The sequence below is a fragment of the Mizuhopecten yessoensis genome, unplaced genomic scaffold, assembly GCF_002113885.1.
Source record: "Mizuhopecten yessoensis strain PY_sf001 unplaced genomic scaffold, ASM211388v2 scaffold8469, whole genome shotgun sequence".
Classification (NCBI taxonomy): domain Eukaryota; kingdom Metazoa; phylum Mollusca; class Bivalvia; order Pectinida; family Pectinidae; genus Mizuhopecten; species Mizuhopecten yessoensis.
The window spans coordinates 512,764-525,050 of NW_018407563.1; the positions used below are offsets into that span (position 1 = coordinate 512,764).

Sequence of the window (12,287 nt, forward strand, 5' to 3'; positions counted from 1 at the left end):
GTACTTCTTGAGAAATAGCGATAACAAACTTTCAATATCAAAATCCAAGATGGCTGCCTGTCGGCCATGTTGTTTATCCGATCAGTCTCAAAAGTTGCCCTGCACAGCGAAGGACCAAGGGGAACCTACATATAAAATTTGAGAAAGATCCCTCTTGTACTTCTTGAGAAATAGCGATAACAAGAATTGTTTACGGATGGACGACGGACAACGGACGCAGCGTGATTTGAATAGCCCACCATCAGATGATGGTGGGCTAAAAAACCAATTCAATATTTCTACCTCTCAGCTGATGTGTTCAGCAAATAAACCCGAGTACGAGACCAGCCTTACCCATTGTTCCATAGAAACCTCTCGGACCACAAGATCCAACACCATACTTTCTCATAGTCTTGACTGCAGCATCCTACAACAAAAACAATTTAAGAATATCAATTCTTGGACAAACGACAGATCATTTATCAAGAAGTTGAAATTACATTCCGAGATCGTCTTCAGAAAGCACATAAAGTGGCTGCTTTCTTGTCGGTAATCTCTTAATATTGGTTCTGTTAACATGATGAAATATCAGCAGCAGAGCATTTAACAGTGGTCTTAACACAGTTGGGTCTCATAACAGAAGTGGTCTTAACACAGTTGGGTCTCATAACAGAAGTGGTCTTAACACAGTTGGGTCTCATAACAGTGGTCACTCGAGCAGGTCTTACAACAAACTGGAAGTATTTTAAGCAAGCAAAGTGCCTTTAAAATCTGTCCAAATTTTGTTTGATGTTTCAGGCCATTCATGAATGTCCTAACCTCATTTCATTATTGATAGAGATTTCAATGTAATTATGGATCTTCTTGGTTAATAATACAGCAACATCACCTGGTATTTTACTATACAATATATACTACTGATTATTGTTTGCATAATTTGGTAATATTGTACACAGCATAACATTGCTTAAGTATTTTTTAAGGAATTGTTTAACATAAACTTTAAATCTTACTCAATGCATCAATATATCTTTGGTTTTGTTTGTTTGTGTTTTACGTCCTATTAACAACAGTTATGGTCGTTTAAGGACGTGCCAGGTTTTGGTGGTGGAGAGAAAGTCAGACTACCCGGAGAAAAAACACAGACCTACGGCTAGTACCTGAGGACTGCCCCACGTAGGTCTTAAACCCACGACCCAGTGGTGGAGGGCTAGTGGTAGCAGATGTCAGATGCCTTAACCACTTGGCCTCCCTCCCCCATCAATATATCACTACTTCATACCTGCTAAATGACCCTATCACCCGTGACGATCTTATGACCCGCGCGGGTCATACGTGCGGGTCATACGTATCTCCCGCATTCCGTAAATATGACCCGCAATCCCCCCCATCCGCGTCTTTTATTAGGATCTCCGTACTTCCGGAAATGTTCCGTTCGTGTCTCTCGGAAGTTTAGCTTTCAGTTATAGGTTAAGTCTGTATACATGTACTAAGTGATTTGTTTTCACAATGGTGTCCCTGTTTCGGAACCAGCATGACAAAATCAAAAGGTGAGTACTGTTCACTGTTACTACAATGCATATAATCCCGATCGTAGCGCTTGTCACTTCACTTTCACAAATGGCTTCTAACCCAAGAAAACGTTCGTTATTTTATTGTTCATCGTCAAAAAAGAAAAAGTATGCCTATAATTACAATGATTCGTGGGAAAAAGATTATGACTGGCTTCAGAAGAGTAATATTGGACCCGATATGTAAACCTATTGCCTATTGTAAACTGTGTACCAATCATTTTTCGGTAGCTTCGGGTGCTACGAACAATATCAAAAGGCATGCAGTTAAAGAACCCTTTAAGAATGATCTTAGTTTTTGTGTGTTGTGTAGGCTGATGAAGACATGTTTGGTACGTATACTTTCAGTGATCATCATGAGTAAATGCTGACCCTGAGAGAACATTTTCCATGTTGAAGAAGATCCAGACAGAAGGGAGATCTGAATAAGGAAATGATACAAATGTGCTTTGTTATGTGCAAAACTAAATCAACATGGTTCATGCTTTCAGTATGCACCTAGGAAAAGAAAAACATGTATATTGATTACGAATACGTAATAAAACAATGAAGGTGTGATAAAATGTTTTGTTAATTTTTAGAAGACAAAACATAATACGCCTTAAAGCCGAGACCCCGCGAAATTATTAAATTTCCACACAAATTTTCGTTCGCGCGTTATCACCCCCCACAGAATTTCACAATGGGGGTCATGACCCCCATTGGGAGATTCGAAGCTTAGCAGGTCTGCTACTTAGATAAGTCATCAAAAATAATATGGCACTAAACACAATTTTGTTAAATGTGTAAAAGCCTCTCTAACATGTCACAAAGATACCAGAAATTATCTATGACAATGTATAGATATCTGTAGTAGCTACAATCAGACAAAAATGAAATAATAAACTACAAATATTTCTTACATGTTTCTATTCCCAAAAAGATATTTTTGCATGGTTCAATATAGAAGTTCCCTGATGATGAATGTAAATGACAAAAAGAAAAAGATAAAACCATTGGCTCTACTGAAAACAATTGTAATACCTCTTGAATGGTTTTTTTATATCTGTGTCAACTCATTAACAGTGTGTGATACCTACCACTATTTCCGGCCGACATGACATCCCCAGGAAGTTCAGAGTTGCCATGTTAACACATTTTTTCCCGTTGATTTCGACATATTTTCCTGGTGGTCTAAAAAAAAATAAAAAAATCTTAATGTACTGGGTAACTTAGAGACAGGGCATCACAAGTGATACAAATCCCCGCCTTTATACATGCTGAGACCTATATTAAGAGGTGGACAATTCAATGACTGCTCTAACAATTGCATTCTTCAATAAACAATAGATTTCCCTAGACCCGGATGACACTTCACGTCAAATAATGCCGTGAAGTGGTCCAGTGTTGTAAACACTATTATATCGTGTGACTACAGTTCCTAGTGCAAGAACACGTTTTTAGTGTTTTAGGCAAAATAAAACAACCTCAAAGTGAGACTGTTCTCCTGTATCTATGAAATATACACGACACACTGGTAAAGCACTACCTACTGACTCGGCTACAGAGAAATTCTCTTTAGCAGCATTTTCTCCAGAAGGGGGGATTGTGAACATCAACCCCATAAACTTCTATATTCTGCCTATATCACACTATCAATGGAACCCCCACCCCCCATTTTTTTCAAACCTTGATAAAACACTGCTTCATCTAATCTAGTGCTATATAGCGTTAGACTTGTTCCAGGTTCAATCTCAAAGAATAATTAATTCTGTTACATAAACATTACACAAAGAGGATTTTATTGATAAGATAAAATCAATATAATATCAGGGTTTGAATTTAAGCTCGCATACTCGCGAAAAGCGAGTGCAAATTGCAAACTGCGAGTAGAGATTTCAGACACCAGCATTTTTTTGCGAGTGAAAATTTTGGGCTGAATAATCCTCATTTCTAATGGTCGGTCTTTACAAATTCTTTCTTTGACAACTCGCGGTCATTTAAGCGCATTCTTGTCATTCGCCAAATGAATGATTCAGCTTTTGTCATTAACGGAAGTTTACAATCGATACATGTCCCGTGCGCATGTCCGTTAGGAAGTACCTGCACAAATAATGATGACGTTTACCGCATGCATGATGTTTTTCGGTAATCTATTTTTAGTTACTATTTATAGCGCAAATACGATAGGCTTGACTAGTCACGTGGTTGTATTGGNTTTAGAATTGAATTCTAAGTTAACATGTCTAATAAAGTTGGAAAAATGCAAATTGCAAGTTGTTTTCTCATTTAGCAAGTAAGAAAAAATACCACTTGCGAAAAAATGCAAGTAGAAAATCTGGTTAAATTCGAACCCTGTATAATATACCACACAAAAACTAAATTGAAGAAAAAGGGCCTTAGACAAAATAATAGAAGAAAATGGAGAACATTTTTCGATACATAAAAGATAGGGAGGGGAAGGGATTCTAGAAACTTTGAGAGATGACTCCTGTCAAAGCAAACATAAATTTCGGTGATATTATAATACCGGTATAACGTTCAAGAAGACAGCAGCGATCAAGGACTGTATCAAATTGACACCAGTCTGACATATCAATGTCACTTATAAACTTCCCTTGCACTTGTTCTTGGGAATATATCTAACTCGACAACTGACCAGATTTGAGTATTACCCTGTGACAAGGTTTTTCTCCAAAGACTGTAGCACTGGGTGATCTGGGGGCACATCCTGTTCTAGGGGGTCTGGTGTCCACTCTGCTATCAGCCCTTCTTCCTCCTACACACAACAACAAAACCATCCTTGTCATAATAAATGTTTGATAACCACTTTTTTTTTTTTGCTTTATCATATCTAGGCAACAGCAGACACAAGAACACATGAACAAAACATTATAAGGTACAATGTAGTGTTACTTTGGTATAACTCACTTACTTTACTGATTTTCTTTACCTGCCATCTTTAGTTTTACGAATTGTCAACTTGCACATAATTTCAGTTGAAATTCTGTCAATGATTCTTCCTGCTGATATTTTTAAAGCAAACAATTATATATGTATGTTCAAAAGCTTGTCAAGAATGATGACAAAAGCACTTTAAAATATGAAGAGTTAGATATTCAGGATATTGTAACCAGTGTATTTAACATGCCTGCTTAACTTATTCACCCCTGAAGACACATTTAACTTGAGCTCTTTCTTTTCAAAGGTTGGAACAGTTCATTATGAAATTTTGGGGGTGAAAGTACTTACCTTCTTTGTTAGGATGGTTTCAGGAGCACCAGCGAAGGACTTGGAGAACACTAGCTTGATAATCAGTACAATCAGGCAAACTTCAAAGATCAAGTGATACACAGGGGCCTGTAAACATGTCAACAATTGGAATTACTGTACACGTCTTTGATTAAGTTGATACAAATGAACTCATTCACCCCTGAAATTTCACAATGAACAATCCAAGCTATTTTTGGAAGAGTTCAAATGTGTCTCCACTCTTCAGGGGTGAATGAGTTAATAATTTTCAATTATGGAAAATAAATTGTTTATGATACTATAACCCATCAGCATTCAACTGCCTAATTTTGAAAATAATCATCTATTATAGTTAGTACAGATTTTTTTTTAGATAATGGTGAAATGCTCACTGTAACCATTATAGAAAGTATTAAGATTTACTAAATGTTAAGTTCGTTAAAATGATACTGTTAATATTGAATTTCCATTTTGTACGTTTCATTTTCTAATTTTCTGTCTTTTTCTTCATATAACCATTTGATTGATTGCCACCTTGCTTTGGTCAGGAGGTCTTGCACATTTTGATGTCCCGGGAGCTATGCTTGAAGGTAAAGACCTACACTAGACTTGTGGAGAGGGAGGAACCAGATGAACAGCAATCTATTCATGATTCATTTTCTATCAGACATTTTTTCTACATGTCACTGCAGCACAGGAAGAGTGTATGCTGGCACATTTGCAACAAAGTGTGTAATGCAACCAATTGCGACAGTTGGGATCTTATTTTATCCTATCCTAGCACAAATTCTTTTCTTGAAGTTTATTCTTTCTAAATCCCCCCTTGCCTGACACCACCTTACTTTTGGCTTTTGCATAATGTTCACCCATGTGAGGCATCAATGAGTTATATCTATCCCAAGGCCTGGGCATACCCCTTGGTTTGTGTTTTACATCCTTTTAACAGCAATGGTCATTTAATTTATATATATAAGCCAATAAGGACATGCCAGGTTTTGGTGGTGGAGGATCAGGTTTTGGTGGTGGAGGATAGCCGGAGTTCCCAAATGAGGGATATGTGTTATATATGCATTTTCTAGATTTCCGCAGCTTTTCTTTAGAACACTGTCCTAATAAGCGTTATTATAAAAAGATGATTTAATGAATAATATTATGATCAATAGAAAACCAAAGAAACACTTTCACAAATAGAATATTCACGCTATTGCTGTACTGTAGTTGTCTGCATTTTACATAATAACGTTTAGGCCCTACAGCACTTGTTAACCAATTTCTGACCCACACTTGAACCTGTAAAGCCCACCAGGATTGTCCCTGCCTAGACCAGAGACGATGGAAGGGTTGAGGGGGATTCAGGGGTTTATCTAGGATTTAGGGGAAACTACCTTTTTTTTAAATTGAGCGGAAAATTAAATCCCATGAGGGATTTTTTTCTTCACCAAAAACCTGCTTTTGAAAAAAAAAAATGTAAAATAGAACCCAAAATCTAAGAGGTATAAATATTTGATTATTTCACAAAGTTTTAACAAAACCTAGGGAAAATTTTAACAATTTACTAAAATTCAGGGAAAATAAGCACAAATTTCCTGAGGGGAAAATACCCAATACCGGTAGAAAAAAAAGGACTAGATAAACCCCTTGGATTATCCATCAACTTGGTTCGTTTACAATCTGTTATATGCATTTTCTAGATTTCCTCCCAACTATTTCTCCTCTTTTCTTTAGAACACTGTCCTAATAAGTAAGCGATATTTAAACATTTGATGAATGATAGTTTGATAAAGATCCAAAGAAAGTTTCACAAATTAAGTATTCACGATATTGCTGGACTGTAAAGTAGTCTGTGTTTTACGTAATAACGTAAGCTTAGCACTTGTCAATTTCTGACCCATATATTAGGTAATGTCAACATTTCTGGCAGTAGTGTGATAAAGATATTTCAGTCATCATGAAATGTTAGAAGACGTATATAAAGTTATATAATGAACCCATCTCCATATTATCGTCGAGTACATTAATCACATGCCTGTAGGAACGCCTCAATCATCTCATACAAGTCGGAGACAGGCGGAATCAACTGTACGGACGCCATGTTGGATACCTGTATGAAGGGACGTAACTCTATCAGACGTTTGGACCTACCTTAATCTGATTCATGAAACCGTTCTCATATATATATATATTATATATGCTCAAGCAAGGCGGATTTTGCGCTCAAACCAACTTTCTTGTTGCTCTCTTAAATCGTGTCAAATGATCAGAAATTCAAATGTAAACTTTGAAAACAGTATTTGGCTTTAAGTCTCTTATAGTCCCCCAAAAATCATTGACAAAATACAATTTGTTTTTTTTCAATGTTTTCAATGTTTACAATTGACTTTTTGATTGTTGACATAATTGAGGTGAGATTAAAGAAACCTGGCTTGAGCACAAAATCCATGCTTGAGCACGAGAACGGTTTCATGAATTCATACGGGCCCAGAGCTTAACTACGATATGGCCCCGCCGACATGCCAGCTGATCATTTTGTTATTGCAATTTGCTGATCCCATTTTGTTTTTGCCGATTTTCAAACTTATCGCATTTGTAGTTGTTATTATCGATATGCTAAATGCTTCTGGTCATTTACTCGCTTTTGCTAATGCTCAGTTATTGCTCAAACAGGTCAGTGATAAGGCACTAAAACTGATATCTTGGTGAAAATAGCTTACGATCATTATGATTTGTCAATATATTGCAACCCGGGCCAACTGAATTTAGACGAAATTATTTATAATAGGGAAAAAAAGGCATTATAATCGTCATAGTTCAGCGGAATTTTATATGATGTGCTTAAGCCAGTTTTCCTGTAATGAAAAGCTACGTAAGACTATAGCTACATTATAGATGTAGGATTGAAATACTCCACCTGACGGTCCTGAAATTGGGGCAAAAAAAACCAAAGTTGTCTGGGGTTTAAAAAAAAAAATAACGAGCGTACCAGAGGGAGTTCGGGATATTTCTACATAATTTACATATGGTAGAGTTATTTTCTTTCATAGCGTGGCGATTCTTTGTTTCTTCCTTCGACCTCGTGACACGTGATTAATCTTGGAGAAACAAGCTTAAGGTATTTCATACAGGCTCATGTCAGTGTATATAGTTTGAGACTGGCTCATAACTTTTCCTCAAAATGATAAAAATGTGGAAGTTGGTTGGTATACCCATGTCAGGAAAAATGTCAACAATGACCTTTGCAGAAATTATTTGTTGAAAATATTGTTGACTTTGTCTGAAAAGTAACATTTGAATGCAAAATTTTAGTGGCGCAAAATTGCATTGAATATTATAATTCATGAAAACACTTACCTGTGCATGCATTTCTGGAAAAGTTATGATCCAGTCTCATACTATATACAATGACATGCGCCTGTATGAAATACCTTTAAGAAATCACGTGGCAACCAAATAGAATACCGAAATAAAACAATGACGCGCTAGTAAAGGTGTTCAGGTTGATTGCTGTCGTCTGCTTTTAACAGATTGATTGATAGGTTTTACGTCCGCCTCACTACCGAGTAGTTCGGTTATCCAGCAGACGACTTTAACAGTTGCACTCAGAGCTCATTTGTAGTGTTTTTGCCTTTTTTCTAGATAATCCGAACAAGGGGATCATGACCAGAGAAACTCGAGCGCGTGTGGTGGACACGATGTTTTGTTGCACCGTCTTTTGATCAATATAATCAATAATATAATAATACAGCAACGCCTTTATATACCAGAGACCTAAAGTAAGGTCTTTGTATATACATAGGAAGTATAAAAATAGATCATATATATACCTGTGAAACATTTTTCCGGGGCATTTTACTATGATTTTTGTGCATTCTCATAGTCCCAACCATCTTGATTTGAGACCGGTAGGCTACGCCTATCGAACAGCTAACAAATAACTAAATGAAATTTGGCCGCACGACCTTACTTAAAATAACTTATGTTATTATGTAGCATTCATACAGTTGGGTTGCAAAATAGATTGATATGTTACAAGTCAAGTGACTATTTGTTATGAAGACATCAGTCTTAATGCCTTTATTATCTTTGCTAACGTCGCTTTGTACAATTTTAACGTCGCTTTGTACAATTTTAACGTCGCTTTGTACAATTCACCTATCTGAATTCCGATGTTTAATAGGGGTCTTTAAATATGGCTTATCAGAGTTAAACTTTCGATGATTATATTATCTTTTAGAGGGCTTGTTGAACTTAAATTGTCATTTCCTTTTTGCCAATTGCTATGAGAGAACGGTATATATATGACTTTAACGGTTACACTCCGTAATTGCCAGGTGTCAATAATCAAATTTATCATACAAACAACAAGCAAAGTAACAAGTGAGAATAACCGATTGGCAATAATAAGCAAGTGAAAAATGCCAATGAGCAATTGTGAATTAACAAACGGCAATTAACATTCACAAAAAAATGGCAATTGGTAAATTGCAGTAATAAAATAAGAGAAATCAACGACTGGTAAGTTGGTGCTGAGACTCTATATATCACATGGACAGCACGCATAGAGGTTTCGAGTGCAACGTTATAATCGCCGTTATAACGTCAACATTCGCCATTATTCCAATGTAATGTGTAACGTAAACGGAATGCGCGTTTATGGGCCCATTCCGCAGATGTTTGAATTTTAAAGCTACATAACAATGTTTTCTTGAACTATATGACACTTGAAAGTCGATATCAATTTTGAAAGTTGCAAAAAATACAGGAAACCCACATGCATCATTAGTGTTTTAGTTTTTCAAAATGTCCGTTCATTCGCAATATGATTTCTAGATTAATATGTTATGTCGTTTGCCTGTATTCGGTTTGGTGCAAGTCCAAATGGGGAAAAATTGAGGAAAATTGTGAAAAGCGTGATCTTTAAAGAAAATTCTCAGGGTGGGGGAGGGTTCTTGAAGCCCAGAAAAACCCGCTGGATCCGCCACTGCCTATTCAAACGATATACAAAAGTTTATTGAAATTGGAGCGACAGTATTTGGGGAATTTAGATATTAGTGGGTCTAGCCGTTATGTAACGGTCCGTAAAATGCGTCCTTTTGATATATTGTGTGTCCTAACACTGCCGCTGCACAGCATTGATTCACCCAGGTCTAGCCGTTATGTAACGCTACGCTGTTTTGCGTCGGAAACGTTAATTCGAACGTCATTACCTTGTTTTGTGCTTATGAACATTTAACGTTTTTCGTGAATGTTTTATGCATGGTTGTATTTTACACGCAATAACAGCTTACGTAACATGCATACGTATTAATAATATCTCAGGTTTTCATTTTATGTACATTTTCTAATTATCAGTTTTCAAATTTCCTGTGAAGGATGTCGCATTTATTTAACAATTTAGTTTTTCATAATTCTTGCATAAACTGAGTGAACGAAATAACTGGTTTAAGCGGGAAAAGGTGATCTTTTCTTAAGGGAGAGATAAAAATATGTATACTATCGTTACTTTAAATTTGAAAACATCCCACAACATTGAGTTTAATTTGATGTCGATGGCTTTAATAATAACATGTGAAATTTATTTCATTTGCACATATTTGTATGAAAAATATTACTACGTGCACGTGGTGAATGATGACGTTACGTCAATCACTTTTAAGGAAAACGCAAGGCGACATATACGGTATTACTTGTCGGTTGCGTCGTCCGAAACAAAGTTTCTGTGCGATAACTTGAGTTCCCTTGGGTTGATTGAGCTTAAACTTGGTACACATATTGCATACCAATATAGCTCGGTGCGCATTTTAGAAGTTTACGTGCATTTTTGATGGAGTTATGCCCCTTTTATTGTCAAATGGACATTGTGTAGTAAATGCAAGACATTTTTATTTTTTAATTAATTCCTTTCAAAATTTGTACGGTAACGATAGAAGCAATTATGTTCAACATGTATTATGTTTTTTTTGTCGAGGTTCAACTTTCCGCGTTTTGGCATATCTGAGCAGGCGACACATCAAGTTCCGTGGAATTCTTGTTTAATATAAAATTGTTAAGGAAATGGTTGAATCTTTGCAATAGTTTTCCTCATCATCTTAAGGTGCACAAAATAAGAAATTGACCCTGTAAGACACATCCTTTTTGCACATATTTCTAAACATAACAAAAACAAATTGTCTACAACTTCCACATACAGAAAACTGGTACAAATTCGACACAAGTCCTTTTAGCTACAGCAGTCTGGAAAAAAATCAGGATCAGGCATTAATGCTGGTGAACAAATCCTTCAATTCTGATCTAGAGATATGTATTTGTGAACCTTAACTTGTTGAACCTTCCATGATAAAATGCCACATGTATGACCACAGCCACTGCCTACAGTGATTGAATACAAGATATATTGAAAACAAGACAATTCGGCGAATTATAGTCCCCAACCAAATGTGAAATGCATAAATGACAAATTGCAGGAACTTATTCTATATATGAATGTTTGACGGACCCACCATATTTAATAAGGAAAAGTGTCAGTGAACTGGTCAAAAACAGTGCCCTACTTTGATATACGACACACTGCCTCACCAAGATGAACCCATACTCCAAGTATAAAATTCCAACGACTAGTAGTGTAGGAGATAGAGCCCGGACAAAGTTTTTCTTTGATGCAGGTCAAAGGTCAAAAAGTAGTTCAGAGTGACCTACTTTTAATACACGACACACCGACTCACAAAGGTGAACCCATACCCCAAGTATGAAATTCCAGTGACTAGTAGTGTAGGAGATAGAGCCTGGACAATGTCTTTCTTTGATGTAGGTCAAAGGTCAAAATGTAGGTCAGAGTGACCTACTTTCGATATATGACACACTGTCTCCCCAAGGTGAACCCATACACCAAGTATGAAGTTCCAGTGTCATAATGGCTGTTTATGCGTGGTGTTGTGGTCTGTTAGAGTGCACTGTATGGCCCAACACCGCGGTCTTCAGCACTCAAGGTTTTCTGTCGGGACTACCTCACCCTTAACTTCGGAACAAATGTTCTGATCCTTGAAGTACAGGAAGGATGTTACAGATTCCTAGTTCTGGATTTTCCTCGAGGTTGTCACCTGAAGCCTTTCCCTGGTGAAGGGTGTGGCCGCAAGGCAGCGGAGGTTTTGAGTCCCGAGTTTTCCTTCTCCAAGGTTGACGAGCCCCATCTGCCCGAGGCTATCTGGTTTTGAGGTGCCAGTGGCTCGCCTTCGTCCCTTCTCCAGTCAGTTGAAACAGTTCCACCGGGTTTACCGATGATAAACCACTCGTGAAGGTTGGAGTTGGACTTTGGTTGTCAGAGGCTGTTTGGGACGCATGCCGAAAGGAGCATTTTCATGGAATTTGGAGCCTATTTCCCACCTCCACCCCTTGGCTTAACAACTTTTGGAACCTGAAGTTCCAGTGACTAGTAGTGTAAGAGATAGAGCCCGGACAAGATAGCGGAAGGACGGTTGGACACAGCGCAAAACTCTAGTCCCCCCCCCCCGG

General features: G+C 37.2%; 1 protein-coding gene across 3 annotated transcripts in view; it reads right to left on the reverse strand.

Annotated features, from left to right (window-relative positions):
- Positions 1-6,879, reverse strand: part of LOC110456024 (serine palmitoyltransferase 1-like) — an 18,090-nt gene extending 11,211 nt beyond the window's left edge. For all 3 annotated transcript variants that reach the window (XR_002463544.1, XM_021506539.1, XM_021506538.1), the window contains exons 1-5: positions 6,808-6,879; positions 4,782-4,889; positions 4,205-4,308; positions 2,630-2,723; positions 334-406 (exon numbers count right to left, since the gene is read on the reverse strand). Coding sequence is in view for 2 of the 3 variants with exons in the window: in XM_021506539.1 (XP_021362214.1) it covers positions 334-406; positions 2,630-2,723; positions 4,205-4,308; positions 4,782-4,889; positions 6,808-6,873 (445 nt within the window). In the remaining variant the exon portion in view is untranslated. The remainder of the gene's footprint in view (positions 1-333; positions 407-2,629; positions 2,724-4,204; positions 4,309-4,781; positions 4,890-6,807) is intronic.
- Between the last annotated feature and the right edge of the window lie 5,408 nt (positions 6,880-12,287).